This window comes from Salmo salar, chromosome ssa06 (assembly GCF_905237065.1).
Source record: "Salmo salar chromosome ssa06, Ssal_v3.1, whole genome shotgun sequence".
In the NCBI taxonomy this organism is placed as follows: Eukaryota; Metazoa; Chordata; class Actinopteri; order Salmoniformes; family Salmonidae; genus Salmo; species Salmo salar.
In genome coordinates, this window is record NC_059447.1 from 9,312,846 (window position 1) to 9,335,411 (window position 22,566).

A 22,566-nucleotide genomic window follows, 5' to 3' on the forward strand; every position below is an offset into this window, starting at 1 on the left:
AAACTGAGCAATCAGGTGAGAAGAGCCTTGGTCAGGGAGGTGACTCTCAGAGCGGCAGAGTTTTTCAGCGGCAGGGACTCGGAGACTAGTCAGGATCGAGGGAAGGTGAACGGGGCAAAGTACAGAGAGATCCTTGATGAAAACCTGCTCCAGAGAGCTCAGGACCTCAGATTGGGGTGAAGGGTCACCTTCTAACAGGACAATGACCCTAAGCACACAACCAAGACAACACAGGAGTGGCTTCAGGACAAGTCTCTGCATGTCCTTGAGTGGCCCAGCCAGAGCCCGGACTTGAACCCGATCGAACATCTCTGGGGAGAACTGAAAGTAGCTGCGCAGCGACGCTCCCCATCCAACCTGACAGAGCTTGAGAGCATCTGCAGAGAAGAATGGGAGAAACTCCCCAAATACAGGTGTGCCAAGCTTGTAGCGTCATACCCAAGAAGACTTGAGGCTGTAATCGCAGCCAAAGGTGCTTCAACAAAGTACTGAGTTAAGGGTCTGAATACTTATGTAAATGTGATATTTCAGTTTTTGCTTTGTCAATTTAATCCATTTTAAAATAGGGCTGTAACTTAACAAAATGTGGTAAAAGTCAAGGCGTCTGAATACTTTCTGAATACACTGTACGTAGTGAACACAACAATGGATTGTCATTACATGAAGTTGTTATAAACGCTACACCGTGTTGGACCCTCTCTACTCCAGCACGCTAAATTTGACTGTTGGATGTGATTTCGGCTGAGGTAGTTTACGCATGGCTGTTATCAGCTTTCATTTCTGATGAGTCATGTCTCAATGCTTTTCCCTCTCCAGTTCTCAGGTAGTTTGTATCAGATAATTAGATTGTGTAAAATGTGGGCAAAACTAGTTGAAATTATGTAATTTCAACAAGTTTTGCCTTGGTCATATGCCGTACACAGTCATACGAGTTGGAGCTGCTTATTCCACCACAGTGGTTAAAACTATCAAATGGTTTCTCTCTTGGCAGTAAAAGATGTGTGAGGTGTTGGTTTACAGCGACACTATTAACCCCACCAGTCTCTGAGTGTCTTGCGTCAGAGTGAACCACAGAGGCCAGGGCCAATGAGGCGAGGACAGGAAGAGGATCTGATAGGTGGCATGACTTAGAATCCCACATGAACTACAAGCTGCCATAATGATACAACCGTTGTCAGGGGAGATGGATAAACCTATGATGTGATTGGTCTTATGGACCAATTTAGTAAAACAGTAATAATACATTATAATACAGCTGTGTGTACCTTACACCACTAAAACGGCAATCACACAATTTTAATCAATGAGTTATATATCATTTTATTAATGACCTACAGTGGGGGGAAAAAGTATTTGATCCCCTGCTGATTTTGTACGTTTGCCCATTTACAAAGAAATGATCAGTCTATAATTTTAATGGTAGGTTTATATGAACAGTGAGAGACAGAATAACAACAAAAAAATCCAGAAAAACGCATGTCAAAAATGTTATAAAATGATTAGCATTTTAATGAGGGAAGTAAGTATTTGACCCCTCTGCAAAACATGACTTAGTACTTGGTGGCAAAACCCTTGTTGGCAATCACAGAGGTCAGATGTTTCTTGTAGTTGGCCACCAGGTTTGTACACATCTCAGGAGGGATTTTGTCCCACTCCTCTTTGCAGATCTTCTCCAAGTCATTAAGGTTTCGAGGCTGATGTTTGGCAACTCGAACCTTCAGCTCCCTCCACAGATTTTCTATGGGATTAAGGTCTGGAGACTGGCTAGGCCACTCCAGGACCTTAATGTGCTTCTTCTTGAGCCACTCCTTTGTTGCCTTGGCCGTGTGTTTTGGGTCATTGTCATGCTGGAATACCCATCCACGATCCATTTTCAATACCCTGGCTGAGGGAAGGAGGTTCTCACCCAAGATTTGACGGTACATGGCCCCGTCCATCGTCCCTTTGATGCGGTGAAGTTGTCCTGTCCCCTTAGCAGAAAAACACCCCCAAAGCATAATGTTTCCACCTCCATGTTTGACGGTGGAGATGGTGTTCTTGGGGTCATAGGCAGCATTCCTCCTCCTCCAAACATGGTGAGTTGAGTTGATGTCAAAGAGCTCCATTTTGGTCTCATCTGACCACAACACTTTCACCAGTTGTCCTCTGAGTCATTCAGATGTTCATTGAAAAACTTCAGACGGGCATGTATATGTGCTTTCTTGAGCAGGGGGACCTTGCGGGCGCTGCAGGATTTCAGTCCTTCACGGCGTAGTGTGTTACCAATAGTTTTCTTGGTGACTATGGTCCCAGCTGCCTTGAGATCATTGACAAGATCCTCCCGTGTAGTTCTGGGCTGATTCCTCACCATTCTCATGATCATTGCAACTCCACGAGGTGAGATCTTGCATGGAGCCCCAGGCCGAGGGATATGGACAGTTCTTTTGTGTTTCTTCCATTTGCGAATAATCGCGCCAAATGTTGTCACCTTCTCACCAAGCTGCTTGGCGATGGTCTTGTAGCCCATTCCAGCCTTGTGTAGGTCTACAATCTTGTCCCTGACATACTTGGAGAGCTCTTTGGTCTTGGCCATGGTGGAGAGTTGGGAATGTTATTGATTGATTGCTTCTGTGGACGGGTGCCTTTTTTACAGTTAACAAGCTGCGGTTAGGAGCACTCCCTTTAAGAGTGTGCTCCTAATCTCAGCTCGTTACCTGTATAAAAGACACCTGGGAGCCAGAAATCTTTCTGTTTGAGAGGGGGTCAAATACTTATTTCCCTCATTAAAATGCAAATAAATTTATAACATTTCTGACATGCGTTTTTCTGGATATTTCTGTTGTTATTCTGTCTCTCACTGTTCTAATAAACCTACCATTAAAATTATAGACTGACCCTTTCTTTGTCAGTGGGCAAACGTATAAAATCAGCAGGGGATCAAATACTTTTTATACTTTTTCCCCCCACTGTACATATGAAGTTCTAATGAACTGCTTATACACTACTTCTGAACTGTTTAAGATGTTATTTTTGTCTGTGGACTACTCATTTGTCTCTCGCTCTCGCTCTCTCGCTCACTCTTTTCCCCTCCCCCCCAGTGGTGCCTCTGATCCTGAAGGCCTTGGTCTATGATGAAAAGAGAGGAGCGTGTAGTGTTGGTTCTAACGTACGAGACGCAGCCTGCTACGTCTGTTGGGCCTTTGCCAGGGCCTACGAACCCACCGAGCTGAAGCCCTTCGTCACGCAGATCGCCTGGTAACACTCCTCTACTTCTTCATCATCCTCCTCCTCTGTCTCTCTGACCCCGGTCGGGGTCAATTCCGTTTTTAATTTTCTCTGTTCAGTTAGTGAATTGATGTCAATTGAAAACTTGCAGATCTCAAAGTCGGATTCTGCCCTAATAATAGAGAAGGTTAAACATGGGCTTTTAGATTACAGAATGTTTAAATTTTTTAAATAAATGTTTTATTTAACCTTTATTTAACTAGGCAGGTCAGTTAATAGCAAATTCTTATTTTCAATGACGGCCTAGGAACAGTGGGTTACTGCCTTGTTCAGGGGCAGAACGACAGATTTTTACCTTGTCAGCTCGGGGATTCGATCTAGCAACCTTTCAGTTACTAGTCCAACGCTCTAACCACTAGGCTACCTGCCGCCCCTACACTCTAACCACTATACTACCTGCCGCCCCTACACTCTAACCACTAAACTACCTGCCGCCCCTACACTCTAACCACTAGGCTACCTGCCGCCCCTACACTCTAACCACCAGACTACCTGCCGCCCCAACACTCTAACCACCAGACTACCTGCCGCCCCAACACTCTAACCACCAGACTACCTGCCGCCCCAACACTCTAACCACCAGACTACCTGCCGCCCCTACACTCTAACCACTAGGCTAGCTGCCGCCCCGGCCAAATATAGTCCAACAAACACTTTTCACTTCAAGATCTCATTAGAATTGTCCTTAGTACTTCACAGCAGCATAAATAACAGTTACCGTAATTTTCGGACTATTGAGCGCACCTGAATATAAGCCGCACCCACTGAATTTTATTTTTTTATTTTTTTTGAACATAAATAAGCCGCACATGTATATAAGCCGCAGGTCCCTACCGGTACATTGAAACAAATGAACTTTACACAGGCTTTAACGAAACACGACTTGTAACAAAAATAAACAGGCTTTAACGAAACACGGCTTGTAACAAAAATAAACAGGCTTTAACGAAACACGGCTTGTAACAAAAATAAATAGGCTTTAACGAAACACGGCTTGTAACAAAAATAAATAGGCTTTAACGAAACACGGCTTGTAACAAAAATAAATAGGCTTTAACGAAACACGGCTTGTAACAAAAATAAATAGACTTTAACGAAACACGGCTTGTAACAAAAATAAATAGGCTTTAACGAAACACGGCTTGTAACAAAAATAAAAAAATTAGCAGTAAGCTTTAGTTGTCTTTTTGCACTGAGTCAATTCCTCACGCTGCTGTTTCCAACGTCTTATCATCGACTCATTAAGACCAAGCTCCCGTGCAGCAGCTTTCCTTTTCCAACAGCCAGATGAATCGCCTTCAACTTGAATGCTGCGTCATATTCATTTCTCCGTGTCTTTGCCATGATGAGGGTGACAAAATGACTACTGTAATCAGAATGATGGGACGTTTGAGAGCGCTCGATTTAATCGAAACAGTAAACAAAAAAGTTGTTTGACTTTAACCCGTTTGGCAATTTCATTGGTCTACTGAAAGCTTCATGCCGCCAAAAAACTGAGCACGTCACAGAATGTGTTTTTTTTGGAAGAAAAAAAATTGAAAGCCGGAAAAATCCATATATTAGCCTCGTCATTGTTTAAGCCGCGAGGTTCAAAGTTAGTAAAGTAAGATAAATCATCCCAGTTGTTGACGGCTGTGGACAGAGAGATGTAAAGACAGCTATATAGAGATAACATGACCTAAATGACACCCATGAATACACCACAGGCCTTTAGTATCACAGCTGAATACACCACAGGCCTTTAGTGTCACAGCTGAATACACCACAGGCCTTTAGTGTCACAGCTGAATACACCACAGGCCTTTAGTGTCACAGCTGAATACACCACAGGCCTTTAGTGTCACAGCTGAATACACCACAGGCCTTTAGTATCACAGCTGAATACACCACAGGCCTTTAGTGTCACAGCTGAATACACCACAGGCCTTAGCGCTGATGAAACCAGGTTAAATAAGGATTTTTATGCCTTGAGACAATTGAGGCATGGATTGTGTATGTGTGCCATTCAGAGGGTGAATGGGCAAGACTAAAGATTTAAGTGCCTTTGAACGGGGTATGGTAGAAGGTACAAGGTGTGTCAAGAACTGCATCGCTGCTGGGTTTTTCACGCTCAACAGTTTCCTGTGTGTATCAAGAATGGTCCATCCCCCAAAGGACATCCAACTTGACACAACTGTGGGAAGCATTGGAGTCAACATGGGCCAGCATCCCTGTGGAACGCTTTCAACACCTTGTAGAGTCCATGGCCTGAAGAATTGAGGCTGTTCTGAGGGCAAAAGGGGGGTGCAACTCAATATTAGTAAGGTGTTTCTAATGTTTTGTACACTCAGTGTAGCTGCCTGTTTCAAATAATTTTTGGATGCAATTTTTGGGGGCATTTTTGCCTCTTATCACTTTGTTGTTGTGAATAAGCGCATTGTCATATGTCCCCATCTACACAAGGCTACTAGGCTACTTCTGCCTTCTTGCTATGCAATACTTCACCCACTAGAAACAGTGTGTACGCACTGTCTGGTCTACAGTTTGAAGGAGGATAAGCACTTTTTATAAATGCCAACTTTTGCGTGAAAACCGGTGCGCTGGTGTTTTGGGAAATATGTGTACACACCGTTTTCTAAATGAGGACCCTGGTATTTTCATATCAGCAGTATGACAGCTGTAAGTTGTTATTCACTGCCTCAAACCAGTTCTTCTGTCTTTCTGTTAGCTCCCTGCCCCCCCCCTCTCTAACTCCCATTCTCTCTCTTTGTCTGATTATCCTCAATCTATCTCTCTTAGAAATACTTTCTTGTTTGGTTTAAATCACCGTTTAATAATAAAAATGTAATACCTCAACGAATTCTAACTGATCTCAGAATATGTTGTATGAACTCATACTCCCCAGTAACAACGGTATCATATGTCCTGGGGCCGTTATCGTAGTTCCCAGTAACAACGGTATCATATGTACTGGGGTCGTTATCGTAGTTCCCAGTAACAACGGTATCATATGTACTGGGGTTCCCAGTAACAACGGTATCATATGTACTGGGGTCGTTATCGTAGTTCCCAGTAACAACGGTATCATATGTACTGGGGTCGTTATCGTAGTTCCCAGTAACAACGGTATCATATGTACTGGGGTCGTTGTCGTAGTTCCCAGTAACAACGGTATCATATGTACTGGGGTCGTTATCGTAGTTCCCAGTAACAACGGTATCATATGTACTGGGGTCGTTGTCGTAGTTCCCAGTAACAACGGTATCATATGTACTGGGGTCGTTATCGTAGTTCCCAGTAACAACGGTATCATATGTACTGGGGTCGTTATCGTAGTTCCCAGTAACAACGGTATCATATGTGCTGGGGTCGTTATCGTAGTTCCCAGTAACAACGGTATCATAAGTACTGGGGTCGTTATCGTAGTTCCCAGTAACAACGGTATCATATGTACTGGGGTCGTTATCATAGTTCCCAGTAACAACGGTATCATATGTCCTGGGGTCGTTATCGTAGTTCCCAGTAACAACGGTATCATATGTCCTGGGGTCGTTATCGTAGTTCCCAGTAACAACGGTATCATATGTACTGGGGTCGTTATCGTAGTTCCCAGTAACAACGGTATCATATGTACTGGGGTTCCCAGTAACAACGGTATCATATGTACTGGGGTCGTTATCGTAGTTCCCAGTAACAACGGTATCATATGTACTGGGGTCGTTATCGCAAGCCTCTGCCTCTCCTCATCCACACCTCAAGGTGTAGACTACAAGCCTCTATCTCTTCCTCTCTTCATCCACACCTCAACGTAGACCACAAACATCTATCTCTGCCTCTCCTCATCCACACCTCAACGTGTAGACTACAAGCCTCTATCTCTGCCTCTCCTCATCCACACCTCAAGGTGTAGACTACAAGGCTCTATCTCTGCCTGCTCCTCATCCACACCTCAACATGATGAAACCATCTCCCTCTGGCTGTTAAGCCATACGACGTGTCTAACTGGTTTGGTTTGGAGCACTGTCCAGGCTTAATGTATTTCACAGACAGGCAGGCAGACGCTCCTTTGTCCCTGAAAGGATTTAAGGTGACTGAAGGTGTTAATGTTACTGTGGATGAGTGGGTTGTTTCTTGCCATGCTGAGGAGAGGGTGATGAGAGGAGGAAGTGATGAGTGGAGGGCCTTGGTTGTCAGTCAGGTATCTCTGTGTGTTCAGGTCTCTGGTGTACCTCTTAACTGTGCATGACTCCACACCTGTCCTGCCTGTGTCTGCAGAGAAGTTGACGTTCATTTACATGCCCCTCCCTCCCTCCCTCCCTCCCTCCCTGGACATGTCTGGGCCTGTGGGACCCTGTGACTCTGCAGACTAGCTCCCCCCCCACACACACACACACACCAGCCTCCCGCTCCCTGCCGCCAGCCTTGCCAGGTTTCGCCTGGCGCGGTTGGTTTCGGTGGCTGTTTGGTACCGGGGCTCAGGCAAGCTCAGTCCTGCTCCAGATTCATCAAAGCCTCGTGACATTTTTACTCCACTTTAGTGTGGCATTTACATATACACACACACACACACACACACACACACACACACATGCACAGGGGGGTACACACACAGACACTGTGCTTGGTCACTATTAAACACTGGAACTCACACAGGATATAAGGTGCAGGATGTCCCCAGGGGAACTCTCCTCCTCAGATAAGACTCTCGTTCTTTCTTTTCCTCCCCCCAGTCCATGGACTGTTGCCTCACTGAACCCACAGTGGTTAGTCAGGGTTAGTGTCCAGGGACAGAGAGAACACAGTTAGTCAGGTTCGGGTTAGTGTCCAGGGACAGAGAGAACAGAGTCAGGTTAGGGTTAGTGTCCAGGGACAGAGAGAACACAGTCAGGTTAGGGTTAGTGTCCAGGGACAGAGAGAACACAGTCAGGTTAGGGTTAGTGTCCAGGGACAGAGAGAACACAGTCAGGTTAGGGTTAGTGTCCAGGGACAGAGGGAACAGACTTAGTCAGGTTAGGGTTAGTGTCCAGGGACAGAGGGAACATAGTTAGTCAGGTTAGGGTTAGTGTCCAGGGACAGAGAGAACAGAGTTAGTCAGGTTAGGGTTAGTGTCCAGGGACAGAGAGAACAGAGTTAGTCAGGTTAGGGTTAGTGTCCAGGGACAGAGGGAACAGAGTTAGTCAGGTTAGGGTTAGTGTCCAGGGACAGAGGGAACAGAGTTAGTCAGGTTAGGGTTAGTGTCCAGGGACAGAGAGAACAGAGTTAGTCAGGTTAGGGTTAGTGTCCAGGGACAGAGAGAACACAGTCAGGTTAGGGTTAGTGTCCAGGGACAGAGAGAACAGAGTTAGTCAGGTTAGGGTTAGTGTCCAGGGACAGAGAGAACACAGTCAGGTTAGGGTTAGTGTCCAGGGACAGAGGGAACATAGTTAGTCAGGTTAGGGTTAGTGTCCAGGGACAGAGGGAACATAGTTAGTCAGGTTAGGGTTAGTGTCCAGGGACAGAGGGAACAGAGTTAGTCAGGTTAGGGTTAGTGTCCAGGGACAGAGGGAACATAGTTAGTCAGGTTAGGGTTAGTGTCCAGGGACAGAGGGAACAGAGTTAGTCAGGTTAGGGTTAGTGTCCAGGGACAGAGAGAACACAGTCAGGTTAGGGTTAGTGTCCAGGGACAGAGAGAACACAGTCAGGTTAGGGTTAGTGTCCAGGGACAGAGGGAACAGACTTAGTCAGGTTAGGGTTAGTGTCCAGGGACAGAGAGAACAGAGTTAGTCAGGTTAGGGTTAGTGTCCAGGGACAGAGAGAACAGAGTTAGTCAGGTTAGGGTTAGTGTCCAGGGACAGAGAGAACACAGTCAGGTTAGGGTTAGTGTCCAGGGACAGAGAGAACACAGTCAGGTTAGGGTTAGTGTCCAGGGACAGAGAGAACAGAGTTAGTCAGGTTAGGGTTAGTGTCCAGGGACAGAGGGAACAGAGTTAGTCAGGTTAGGGTTAGTGTCCAGGGACAGAGGGAACAGAGTTAGTCAGGTTAGGGTTAGTGTCCAGGGACAGAGGGAACAGAGTTAGTTAGGGTTAGTGTCCAGGGACAGAGAGAACAGAGTTAGTCAGGTTAGGGTTAGTGTCCAGGGACAGAGAGAAGAGTGGGAGAGCCAGCAGAGCTTGGGGCAGTTTCTCCCTCCCTGCCTGGCGGCCTGGCTGGTTGGGTGGCTGGTTGGGTGGCTGGCTGGCGGCCTGGCTGGGTGGCTGGCTGGCGGCCTGGCTGGTTGGGTGGCTGGCGGCCTGGCTGGTTGGGTGGCTGGCGGCCTGGCTGGTTGGGTGGCTGGCGGCCTGGCTGGTTGGGTGGCTGGCTGGCGGCCTGGCTGGTTGGGTGGCTGGCTGGCGGCCTGGCTGGTTGGGTGGCTGGCTGGCTGGTTGGGTGGCTGGCGGCCTGGCTGGTTGGGTGGCTGGTTGGGTGGCTGGCTGGCGGCCTGGCTGGTTGGGTGGCTGGCTGGCTGGTTGGGTGGCTGCCTGGCTGGTTGGGTGGCTGGCTGGGTGGCTGCCTGGCGGCCTGGCTGGTTGGGTGGCTGGCTGGCGGCCTGGCTGGTTGGGTGGCTGGCTGGCTGGTTGGGTGGCTGGCTGGCTGGTTGGGTGGCTGGCGGCCTGGCTGGTTGGGTGGCTGGTTGGGTGGCTGGCTGGCGGCCTGGCTGGTTGGGTGGCTGCCTGGCTGATTGGGTGGCTGCCTGGCTGGTTGGGTGGCTGGCTGGGTGGCTGCCTGGCGGCCTGGCTGGTTGGGTGGCTGCCTGGCTGCCTGGCTGGTTGGGTGGCTGCCTGGCGGCCTGGCTGGTTGGGTGGCTGCCTGGCGGCCTGGCTGGTTGGGTGGCTGCCTGGCGGCCTGGCTGGTTGGGTGGCTGGCTGGCGGCCTGGCTGGTTGGGTGGCTGGCTGTCAGAGGAACTGGGTATCCCTCAGCAGCCTAGTTCACACACCTACACCTTCCTATGACACTTAGAGGGAGGACAAAAAGAGATTGGAAAAGAGGGAGGACAGAAATGGGTGGATGATTTGTAAGGAGAGAGAATGGATGTCAACAGTGTGATTAAAGAGGGGGCCCGGAGTCAGTGACTACAGGAGGGGGCCCGGAGTCAGTGACTACAGGAGGGGGCCCGGAGTCAGTGACTACAGGAGGGGGCCCGGAGTCAGTGACTACAGGAGGGGGCCCGGAGTCAGTGACTACAGGAGGGGGCCCGGAGTCAGTGACTACAGGAGGGGGCCCGGAGTCAGTGACTACAGGAGGGGGCCCGGAGTCAGTGACTACAGGAGGGGGCCCGGAGTCAGTGACTACAGGAGGGGGCCCGGAGTCAGTGACTACAGGAGGGGGCCCGGAGTCAGTGACTACAGGAGGGGGCCCGGAGTCAGTGACTACAGGAGGGGGCCCGGAGTCAGTGACTACAGGAGGGGCCCGGAGTCAGTGACTACAGGAGGGGCCCGGAGTCAGTGACTACAGGAGGGGCCCGGAGTCAGTGACTACAGGAGGGCCCGGAGTCAGTGACTACAGGAGGGCCCGGAGTCAGTGACTACAGGAGGGCCCGGAGTCATATGTAATCATACATTCCTTCAGGTTGTTGTTGTTGATACAATGTCAACTTGTTGAATTTGGTTCTCAGCCCAGATTAGGTTGTTTTTCTTCAGTTGGTCGACCAAGAAACTGGCTAACACTTTACTTGGTAGTTTAGTAGTTCATACTTTTATCAACAATCACAAGGTCAAACTTGGGTGATCTGTTTTGTTCTTCAAGGGTTCTCTCCTGTCCGGTCATAGCAATGACTTCACTGTGGCCCAACACCCAATACAAAGGCATTAAGGTAATACATTCACCTGCCTGCCTGTGTATCAGTGTGTTTATCTGTCTATCCATTTGTCTCTCTCTCTTTTCAGTGCTCTGGTGATCACTGCTGTGTTTGACCGAAACATCAACTGTCGTAGAGCTGCATCAGTGAGTGACCACACTTTCTATCAGATCTCACTACTGACTATTATCTAACTACTGTCTCTTAGACCCTGTCATTTCTATCAGATCTCACTACTGACTATTATCTAACTACTGTCTCTTAGACCCTGTCATTTCTATCAGATCTCACTACTGACTATTATCTAACTACTGTCTCTTAGACCCTGTCATTTCTATCAGATCTCACTACTGACTATTATCTAACTACTGTCTCTTAGACCCTGTCATTTCTATCAGATCTCACTACTGACTATTATCTAACTACTGTCTCTTAGACCCTGTCATTTCTATCAGATCTCACTACTGACTATTATCTAACTACTGTCTCTTAGACCCTGTCATTTCTATCAGATCTCACTACTGACTATTATCTAACTACTGTCTCTTAGACCCTGTCATTTCTATCAGATCTCACTACTGACTATTATCTAACTTCTAAACTGTGTATTTTTCTCTTTCTCTCCCAGGCTGCCTTCCAGGAGAATGTGGGAAGACAGGTTTGTGAACCCAGTTACCAAAATCATAGGTTATTAGTTATTACATGCTATGATACACAGTACATTTGAATTATAATGATCACCTACCATCCAGGTGTAACTGTAACGTGCCCTGACTGTCACTAAAGTCCTCTAAACAGATCACCTACCATCCAGGTGTAACTGTAACGTGGCCTGACTGTCACTAAAGTCCTCTAAACAGATCACCTACCATCCAGGTGTAACTGTAACGTGCCCTGACTGTCACTAAAGTCCTCTAAACAGATCAACAACTGCCAGAAAACTAAATTCTGTGCTGATCAAGAAATGCCTACACTGACTTGGCCACAGGCATAGATGAATATGCTTTGTGTGCCGCCAGCACTTGCCAAGCTTGGCATCAGATCTAGTGACTCGTTATCGGAATGTACTTACCATTGAGATTTCATATTATTTCAAATGTTCATATTATTCAACTGTTCATATCATTAATTGTGGCTCGTATTGTATACCATGGGTTTACTGATGGACACAGAAGTGTTTTGGTAACCTTGCCTGAGACCTGGAGATTTGTGTTAGCTCCCTGGTCTAATGCATAGGCTTTAGCTCAGCGGGGCTAACAGGAGACCTGGGTTCGAACCCAGACGGTCACACTGAAACCACTGTTCTCTTGGTACATAAGTAAAACCATAGATGTGATCCCTTGCCTCTCTGTCTCCAGGGCACATTCCCCTACGGTATCGACATAGTAGTAGCAGCTGACTACTTTGCTGTTGGGAACCTGAACAACTGTTACCTGACCATCAGGTGAGTTAAAGATACTCTACAGAGGTTTGACCTCTAGGGGAGCTCTTGAGCCAAGATGGACCTCCTTAATAACTAGACACAGTCTATTAACCAGGTTTCCATCCAACCTTTTCATGAGGAGGAATTACCTGACGCGTGAAAAAAGTCACTACCGGGAATGTGGGTACAGTATCTTTTTGTGTCTATAAAATGTATTATGCGAGAAAGAGCGGTGGAAACGCCTTTATGCGCTAATATACAGTACCATTCAAAGGTTTGGACACACCTACTCATTCCAGGGTGTGCCAAGAGTGTGCAGAGCTGTCATTAAGGCAAAGAATCTCATATACAATATATTTTGATTTATTTAACACTTTTTTTGGTTACTACATGGTTCCCTATGTTATTTAATAGTTTTAATGTCTTCTCTATTAATCTACAATATAGAATATAGTAAAAATAAAGAAAAACCCTTGAATGAGTAGGTGTGTCCACATTTCTGACTGGTACTGTAGATATAATAATCATCATATTGAAGTAAAACTTGGAGTCAGGTGATGATATGGTGTGTTGTCCTCCCACTACCACTCAGGTAACATGCAGGTTAATAAGGTACAGATGAAATAAGTTGTGATGAACTTTACAGGGAGGTGAAAGTGCACAGTGATGAGCTTGATGTTCATTTACCAATAAATATCGACTGTCTTATTCTGGTGACGTGATGATCGATGCTTCGATACTTGGCTGCCGTTTGACAAATCAAAACAATCTAAGTTATGTCCATAATAATGTTATCATGTAGACCAGCCTACCCGCATTGTAAATAATGTCATCATGTAGACCAGCCTACCCGCATTGTAAATAATGTCATCATGTAGACCAGCCTACCCGCATTGTAAATAATGTCATCATGTAGACCAGCCTACCCGCATTGTAAATAATGTCATCATGTAGACCAGCCTACCCGCATTGTAAATAATGTCATCATGTAGACCAGCCTACCCGCATTGTAAATAATGTCATCATGTAGACTAGCCTACCCGCATTGTAAATAATGTCATCATGTAGACCAGCCTACCCGCATTGTAAATAATGTCATCATGTAGACCAGCCTACCCGCATTGTAAATAATGTCATCATGTAGACCAGCCTACCCGCATTGTAAATAATGTCATCATGTAGACTAGCCTACCCGCATTGTAAATAATGTCATCATGTAGACCAGCCTACCCGCATTGTAAATAATGTCATCATGTAGACCAGCCTACCCGCATTGTAAATAATGTCATCATGTAGACCAGCCTACCCGCATTGTAAATAATGTCATCATGTAGACCAGCCTACCCGCATTGTAAATAATGTCATCATGTAGACTAGCCTACCCGCACTGTAAATAATGTTATCATGTAGACCAGACTACCCGCATTGTAAATAATGTCATCATGTAGACTAGCCTACCCGCATTGTAAATAATGTCATCATGTAGACCAGCCTACCCGCATTGTAAATAATGTCATCATGTAGACCAGCCTACCCGCATTGTAAATAATGTCATCATGTAGACCAGCCTACCCGCATTGTAAATAATGTCATCATGTAGACTAGCCTACCCGCATTGTAAATAATCTCATCATGTAGGCTAGCCTACCCGCATTGTAAATAATGTTATCATGTAGACTAGCCTACCCGCATTGTAAATAATGTTATCATGTAGACCAGCCTACCCGCATTGTAAATAATGTTATCATGTAGACCAGCCTACCCGTATTGTAAATAATGTACTCATGTAGACTAGCCTACCCGCATTGTAAATAATGTCATCATGTAGACCAGCCTACCCGCATTGTAAATAATGTACTCATGTAGACTAGCCTACCCGCATTGTAAATAATGTCATCATGTAGACTAGCCTACCCGCATTGTAAATAATGTACTCATGTAGACTAGCCTACCCGCATTGTAAATAATGTACTCATGTAGACTAGCCTACCCGCATTGTAAATAATGTCATCATGTAGGCTAGCCTACCCGCATTGTAAATAATCTCATCATGTAGGCCAGCCTACCCGTATTGTAAATAATCTCATGTGGGCTAGCCTACCCGCATTGTAAATAATCTCATCATGTGGGCTAGCCTACCCGCATTGTAATTAATCTCATCATGTAGGCTAGTCTACCCACATTGTAAATAATCTCATCATGTCGGCCAGCCTACCCGCATTGTAAATAATCTCATCATGTGGGCTAGCCTACCCACATTGTAATTGCAAGCTGTTGGCCAGACTACCCACATTGTAATTGCAAGCTGTTGGCCAGAGCACCAAGACCAGTGTGGGTACATTTGTTATGTAACGCAACATTGTTTTTGACAAAACTACTTAATCGCAAAATAAATGTTTATACAGTGAGGGAAAAAAGTATTTGATCCCCTGCTGATTTTGTACGTTTGCCCACTGACAAAGAAATTATCAGTCTATAATTTTAATGGTAGGTTTATTTGAACAGTGAGAGACAGAATAACAACAAAAAAATCCAGAAAAACGCATGTCAGAAATATTATAAATTGATTTGCATTTTAATGAGGGAAATAAGTATTTGACCCACTCTCAATCAGAAAGATTTCTGGCTCCCATGTGTCTTTTATACAGGTAACGAGCTGAGATTAGGAGCACACTCTTAAAGGGAGGGCTCCTAACCGCAGCTTGTTACCTGTAAAAAAAGACACCTATCCACAGAAGCAATCAATCAATCAGATTCCCAACTCTCCACCATGGCCAAGACCAAAGAGCTCTCCAAGGATGTCAGGGACAAGATTCTAGACCTACACAAGGCTGGAATGGGCTACAAGACCATCGCCAAGCAGCTTGGTGAGAAGGTGACAACATTTGGCGCGATTATTCGCAAATGGAAGAAACACAAAAGAACTGTCAATATCCCTCGGGCCTGGGGCTCCATGCAAGATTTCACCTCGTGGAGTTGCAATGATCATGAGAATGGTGAGGAATCAGCCCAGAACTACACGGGAGGATCTTGTCAATGATCTCAAGGCAGCTGGGACCATAGTCACCAAGAAAACTATTGGTAACACACTACGCCGTGAAGGACTGAAATCCTGCAGCGCCCGCAAGGTCCCCCTGCTCAAGAAAGCACATATACATGCCCGTCTGAAGTTTTTCAATGAACATCTGAATGACTCAGAGGACAACTGGTGAAAGTGTTGTGGTCAGATGAGACTAAAATGGAGCTCTTTGACATCAACTCAACTCGCCGTGCTTGGAGGAGGAGGAATGCTGCCTATGACCCCAAGAACACTATCCCCACCGTCAAACATGGAGGTGGAAACATTATGCTTTGGGGGTGTTTTTCTGCTAAGGGGACAGGATAACTTCACCGCATCAAAGGGACGATGGACGGGGCCATGTACCGTCAAATCTTGGATGAGAACCTCCTTCCCTCAGCCAGGGCATTGAAAATGGGTCGTGGATGGGTATTCCAGCATGACAATGACCCAAAACACACGGCCAAGGCAACAAAGGAGTGGCTCAAGAAGAAGCACATTAAGGTCCTGGAGTGGCCTAGCCAGTCTCCAGACCTAAATCCTATAGAAAATCTGTGGAGGGAGCTGAAGGTTCGAGTTGCCAAACGTCAGCCTCGAAACCTTAATGACTTGGAGAAGATCTGCAAAGAGGAGTGGGACAAAATCCCTCCTGAGATGTGTACAAACCTGGTGGCCAACTACAAGAAACATCTGACCTCTGTGATTGCCAACAAGGGTTTTGCCACCAAGTACTAAGTCATGTTTTGCAGAGGGGTCCAATACTTTTTTCCCTCATTAAAATGCTAATCATTTTATAACATTTTTGACATGCGTTTTTCTGGATTTTGTTGTTGTTGTTATTCTGTCTCTCACTGTTCAAATAAACCTACCATTAAAATTATAGACTGATCCTTTCTTTGTAAATGGGCTAACGTACAAAATCAGCAGGGATCAAATACTTTTTCCCCCTACTGTATGCACTAAGTCATCACGCACAGCATTTTATCAGCAACAAACCAGTTTGGTGGAAACACATCTGGTGGGAAAATCTGATACTGTTTTATGCAAATTTTTGAATATTCTCATGAAAGCCAATTGTATGAAACCTAGCTGGTGTCTAGACATGACCTCTTTGGACAGAAAGGGGCATAGACAGGAACAGAGAACAGTATATTACAACACACAGTAACATATCGATATCGATAGAGACACCTGTCCCAGACAGGAGCTTGAAGTGTTCAGCCGGAGTCATAGTTGACAGATGCTGAGACGTGACAGTCAGGTGACCCATTGTGACATAGCTACGTGGCTCTGAGACCACCATCCGCGGTGGGGGACACAGCCCGAACGCGCTCCTCCCCACAATTCCCAACCAACGCGTCTCCGTTACACGTCCTCTATTCATTTGAATGTGTTGACAGTTGGAGAAATTGCTTGAGCTGCACTACAGAGTTTGAAAAATCTCAACGGTCCAATATTGTAGAACACTGCTGTGGTTACGTGTACACATTTAGACCTTCTCAGAGGGTTGTGTCTTTAGAAACCATTTCCCTGGTAGTAGCTTTTACACTACCCAGAACAACAGAACATAGCTGTACTATCTGGCCTTAGTTAAATGGAGCCTGCCCCTTATATTGTAAAAGTCGTTTTTTGTGAAGGAGTGTGCACAGGACAGGTCCTTTATGTTGAACCAGGGACATTTTCTCTTCTTCTCAATGCATCGCTGACGTCTCAGGTATCTGAGCTGTCAAAGCCCTGCCTCTCCGTAGAATGTGACTGTCACCATAGGTGCCCTGAGGCTGTGTCACTGACTGCGTCTGAAATGGCATCCTATTCTCTACCGGCCCTGGTTTAACGTAGTGCACTAGAATGCCATTTCAGACGCAGCCCTGCCTCTCTGTAGAATGTGACTGCCACCATCCTAATCCTATGAGTGACGTCTCTACCACCACCTATACTGTCAGAGTAAACATTGCTCCCACATCATAGAGTAAAACCTGTTAAAGAATGTAGCCCCGGGGGAGACCTACTTCACTTCTGACTGGAGCAGCAGATTACTGTTGAGGCCCAAGATGTTGTTGAGGAAATAAACAATATGACAATATGTTCTGTAGGCTGATGCTAAATGTTGTTGAAAAGGAGCCTTCAAATAGCTGTGTACTGTAGGTAGTTAGTTAGCTGTGTCCAGTACTGTAGTTGGGTAGTTAGCTGTGTCCAGTACTGTAGTTGGGTAGTTAGCTGTGTCCAGTACTGTAGTTGGGTAGTTAGCTGTGTCCAGTACTGTAGGTATTTAGTTAGCTGTGTACTGTAGGTAGTTAGCTGTGTCCAGTACGGTAGTTAGTTAGTTAGCTGTGTACTGTAGGTAGTTAGTTAGTTAGCTGTGTCCAGTACTGTAGGTATTTAGTTAGCTGTGTCCAGTACTGTAGTTAGTTAGTTAGCTGTGTCCAGTACTGTAGTTAGTTAGCTGTGTCCAGTACTGTAGTTAGTTAGCTGTGTCCAGTACTGTAGTTAGCTGTGTCCAGTACTGTAGTTAGTTAGCTGTGTCCAGTACTGTAGTTAGTTAGTTAGCTGTGTCCAGTACTGTAGTTAGTTAGTTAGCTGTGTCCAGTACTGTAGTTAGTTAGTTAGCTGTGTCCAGTACTGTAGTTAGTTAGTTAGCTGTGTCCAGTACTGTAGTTAGCTGTGTCCTGTACTGTAGGTAGTTAGCTGTGTCCAGTACTGTAGTTAGCTGTGTCCTGTACTGTAGGTAGTTAGCTGTGTCCAGTACTGTAGGTAGTTAGTTAGTTAGCTGTGTCCAGTACTGTAGTTAGTTAGTTAGCTGTGTCCTGTACTGTAGGTAGGTGGTTAGTTAGCTGTGTCCTGTACTGTAGGTAGGTGGTTAGTTAGCTGTGTCCAGTACTGTAGGTAGGTAGTTAGTTAGCTGTGTCCAGTACTGTAGTTGGGTAGTTAGCTGTGTCCAGTACTGTAGGTAGGTAGTTAGCTGTGTCCAGTACTGTAGGTATTTAGTTAGCTGTGTACTGTAGGTAGTTAGCTGTGTCTAGTACTGTAGTTAGTTAGTTAGCTGTGTACTGTAGGTAGTTAGTTAGTTAGCTGTGTCCAGTACTGTAGTTAGTTAGTTAGTTAGCTGTGTCCAGTACTGTAGGTAGGTAGTTATCTGTGTCCTGTACTGTAGGTAGTTAGTTAGCTGTGTCCAGTACTGTAGGTAGTTAGTTAGTTAGCTGTGTCCAGTACGGTAGTTAGTTAGTTAGCTGTGTCCAGTACGGTAGTTAGTTAGTTAGCTGTGTCCAGTACTGTAGGTAGGTAGTTAGCTGTGTCCTGTACTGTAGGTAGTTAGCTGTGTCCTGTACTGTAGGTAGTTAGCTGTGTCCTGTACTGTAGGTAGTTAGCTGTGTCCTGTACTGTAGGTAGTTAGCTGTGTCCAGTACTGTAGGTAGGTAGTTAGTTAGCTGTGTCCAGTACTGTAGGTAGGTAGTTAGTTAGCTGTGTCCAGTACTGTAGGTAGGTAGTTAGTTAGCTGTGTCCAGTACTGTAGGTAGGTAGTTAGTTAGCTGTGTCCAGTACTGTAGGTAGGTAGTTAGTTAGCTGTGTCCAGTACTGTAGGTAGGTAGTTAGCTGTGTCCAGTACTGTAGGTAGGTAGTTAGCTGTGTCCAGTACTGTAGGTAGGTAGTTAGCTGTGTCCAGTACTGTAGGTAGGTAGTTAGCTGTGTCCAGTACTGTAGGTAGGTAGTTAGCTGTGTCCTGTACTGTAGTTAGTTAGTTAGCTGTGTCCTGTACTGTAGTTAGTTAGTTAGCTGTGTCCTGTACTGTAGTTAGTTAGTTAGCTGTGTCCTGTACTGTAGTTAGTTAGTTAGCTGTGTACTTTAGTTAGTTAGTTAGCTGTGTCCAGTACTGTAGGTAGTTAGTTAGTTAGCTGTGTACTGTAGGTAGTTAGTTAGTTAGCTGTGTCCAGTACTGTAGGTATTTAGTTAGCTGTGTCCAGTACTGTAGTTAGTTAGTTAGCTGTGTCCAGTACTGTAGTTAGTTAGCTGTGTCCAGTACTGTAGTTAGTTAGTTAGTTAGTTAGCTGTGTCCAGTACTGTAGTTAGTTAGTTAGCTGTGTCCAGTACTGTAGTTAGTTAGTTAGCTGTGTCCAGTACTGTAGTTAGTTAGTTAGCTGTGTCCAGTACTGTAGTTAGTTAGTTAGCTGTGTCCTGTACTGTAGGTAGTTAGCTGTGTCCTGTACTGTAGGTAGTTAGCTGTGTCCAGTACTGTAGTTAGCTGTGTCCTGTACTGTAGGTAGTTAGCTGTGTCCAGTACTGTAGTTAGTTAGTTAGTTAGCTGTGTCCAGTACTGTAGTTAGTTAGTTAGTTAGTTAGCTGTGTCCAGTACTGTAGTTAGTTAGTTAGCTGTGTCCAGTACTGTAGGTAGGTAGTTAGTTAGCTGTGTCCAGTACTGTAGGTAGGTAGTTAGTTAGCTGTGTCCAGTACTGTAGGTAGGTAGTTAGTTAGCTGTGTCCAGTACTGTAGGTAGGTAGTTAGTTAGCTGTGTCCAGTACTGTAGGTAGTTAGTTAGCTGTGTACTGTAGGTATTTAGTTAGCTGTGTCCAGTACTGTAGTTATTTAGTTAGCTGTGTCCAGTACTGTAGTTAGTTAGTTAGTTAGCTGTGTCCTGTACTGTAGTTAGTTAGCTGTGTCCAGTACTGTAGGTAGTTAGTTAGTTAGCTGTGTCCAGTACTGTAGGTAGTTAGTTAGTTAGCTGTGTCCAGTACTGTAGGTAGTTAGTTAGTTAGCTGTGTCCAGTACTGTAGGTAGGTAGTTAGCTGTGTCCAGTACTGTAGGTAGGTAGTTAGCTGTGTCCTGTACTGTAGGTAGTTAGCTGTGTCCTGTACTGTAGGTAGTTAGCTGTGTCCTGTACTGTAGGTAGTTAGCTGTGTCCTGTACTGTAGGTAGTTAGCTGTGTCCTGTACTGTAGGTAGTTAGCTGTGTCCAGTACTGTAGGTAGGTAGTTAGTTAGCTGTGTCCAGTACTGTAGGTAGGTAGTTAGCTGTGTCCAGTACTGTAGGTAGGTAGTTAGCTGTGTCCAGTACTGTAGGTAGGTAGTTAGCTGTGTCCAGTACTGTAGGTAGGTAGTTAGCTGTGTCCAGTACTGTAGGTAGGTAGTTAGCTGTGTCCTGTACTGTAGTTAGGTAGTTAGCTGTGTCCAGTACTGTAGTTAGGTAGTTAGCTGTGTCCAGTACTGTAGTTAGTTAGTTAGCTGTGTCCAGTACTGTAGTTAGTTAGTTAGCTGTGTCCAGTACTGTAGTTAGTTAGTTAGCTGTGTCCAGTACTGTAGTTAGTTAGTTAGCTGTGTCCAGTACTGTAGTTAGTTAGTTAGCTGTGTCCAGTACTGTAGTTAGTTAGTTAGCTGTGTCCAGTACTGTAGTTAGTTAGTTAGCTGTGTCCAGTACTGTAGTTAGTTAGTTAGCTGTGTCCTGTACTGTAGGTAGTTAGCTGTGTCCTGTACTGTAGGTAGTTAGCTGTGTCTAGTACTGTAGTTAGTTAGTTAGTTAACTGTGTCCAGTACTGTAGTTAGTTAGTTAGTTAACTGTGTCCAGTACTGTAGTTAGTTAGTTAGCTGTGTCCAGTACTGTAGTTAGTTAGTTAGTTAGCTGTGTCCAGTACTGTAGGTAGGTAGTTAGTTAGCTGTGTCCAGTACTGTAGGTAGGTAGTTAGTTAGCTGTGTCCAGTACTGTAGGTATTTAGTTAGCTGTGTACTGTAGGTAGTTAGCTGTGTCCAGTACTGTAGTTAGTTAGTTAGCTGTGTCCAGTACTGTAGTTAGTTAGTTAGTTAGCTGTGTCCAGTACTGTAGGTAGGTAGTTAGCTGTGTCCAGTACTGTAGGTAGTTAGTTAGTTAGCTGTGTCCAGTACGGTAGTTAGTTAGTTAGCTGTGTCCAGTACTGTAGGTAGGTAGTTAGCTGTGTCCTGTACTGTAGGTAGTTAGCTGTGTCCTGTACTGTAGGTAGTTAGCTGTGTCCTGTACTGTAGGTAGTTAGCTGTGTCCTGTACTGTAGGTAGTTAGTTAGTTAGCTGTGTCCTGTACTGTAGGTAGTTAGTTAGTTAGCTGTGTCCTGTACTGTAGGTAGTTAGTTAGTTAGCTGTGTCCTGTACTGTAGGTAGTTAGTTAGTTAGCTGTGTCCTGTACTGTAGGTAGTTAGTTAGCTGTGTCCTGTACTGTAGTTAGTTAGTTAGCTGTGTCCTGTACTGTAGGTAGTTAGTTAGCTGTGTCCTGTACTGTAGGTAGTTAGTTAGCTGTGTCCTGTACTGTAGGTAGTTAGTTAGTTAGCTGTGTCCAGTACTGTAGGTAGTTAGTTAGTTAGCTGTGTCCAGTACTGTAGGTAGTTAGTTAGTTAGCTGTGTCCAGTACTGTAGGTAGTTAGTTAGTTAGCTGTGTCCAGTACTGTAGGTAGTTAGTTAGTTAGCTGTGTCCAGTACTGTAGGTAGTTAGTTAGTTAGCTGTGTCCAGTACTGTAGGTAGTTAGTTAGTTAGCTGTGTCCAGTACTGTAGGTAGTTAGTTAGCTGTGTCCTGTACTTCAGTTCGTTAGTTAGCTGTGTCCAGCACTGTAGTTAGTTAGTTAGTTAGTTAGCTGTGTCCAGCACTGTAGTTAGTTAGTTAGTTAGTTAGCTGTGTCCTGTACTGTAGTTAGCTGTGTCCTGTACTTTAGTTAGCTGTGTCCTGTACTTTCGTTAGTTGGTTAGCTGTGTCCAGTACTGTAGGTAGTTAGTTAGTTAGCTGTGTCCTGTACTGTAGTTAGTTAGTTAGTTAGCTGTGTCCTGTACTGTAGTTAGTTAGTTAGCTGTGTCCAGTACTGTAGGTAGTTAGTTAGTTAGCTGTGTCCAGCACTGTAGTTAGTTAGTTAGTTAGCTGTGTCCTGTACTGTAGGTAGTTAGTTAGCTGTGTCCAGTACTGTAGTTAGTTAGCTGTGTCCAGTACTGTAGGTAGTTAGTTAGTTAGCTGTGTCCAGTACTGTAGTTAGTTAGTTAGCTGTGTCCAGTACTGTAGTTAGTTAGTTAGTTAGCTGTGTCCAGTAC

The 22,566-nt window shown here is 45.3% G+C and overlaps 1 protein-coding gene across 2 annotated transcripts in view; it reads left to right on the top strand.

Annotated features, from left to right (window-relative positions):
- The window catches only part of LOC106606222 (tubulin-specific chaperone D), a 120,368-nt gene that overhangs the window by 31,728 nt on the left and 66,074 nt on the right, over window positions 1–22,566 (top strand). For both annotated transcript variants that reach the window (XR_006770116.1, XM_045719709.1), the window contains exons 15-18: window positions 3,078–3,234; window positions 11,146–11,203; window positions 11,686–11,715; window positions 12,416–12,501. Coding sequence is in view for 1 of the 2 variants with exons in the window: in XM_045719709.1 (XP_045575665.1) it covers window positions 3,078–3,234; window positions 11,146–11,203; window positions 11,686–11,715; window positions 12,416–12,501 (331 nt within the window). In the remaining variant the exon portion in view is untranslated. The remainder of the gene's footprint in view (window positions 1–3,077; window positions 3,235–11,145; window positions 11,204–11,685; window positions 11,716–12,415; window positions 12,502–22,566) is intronic.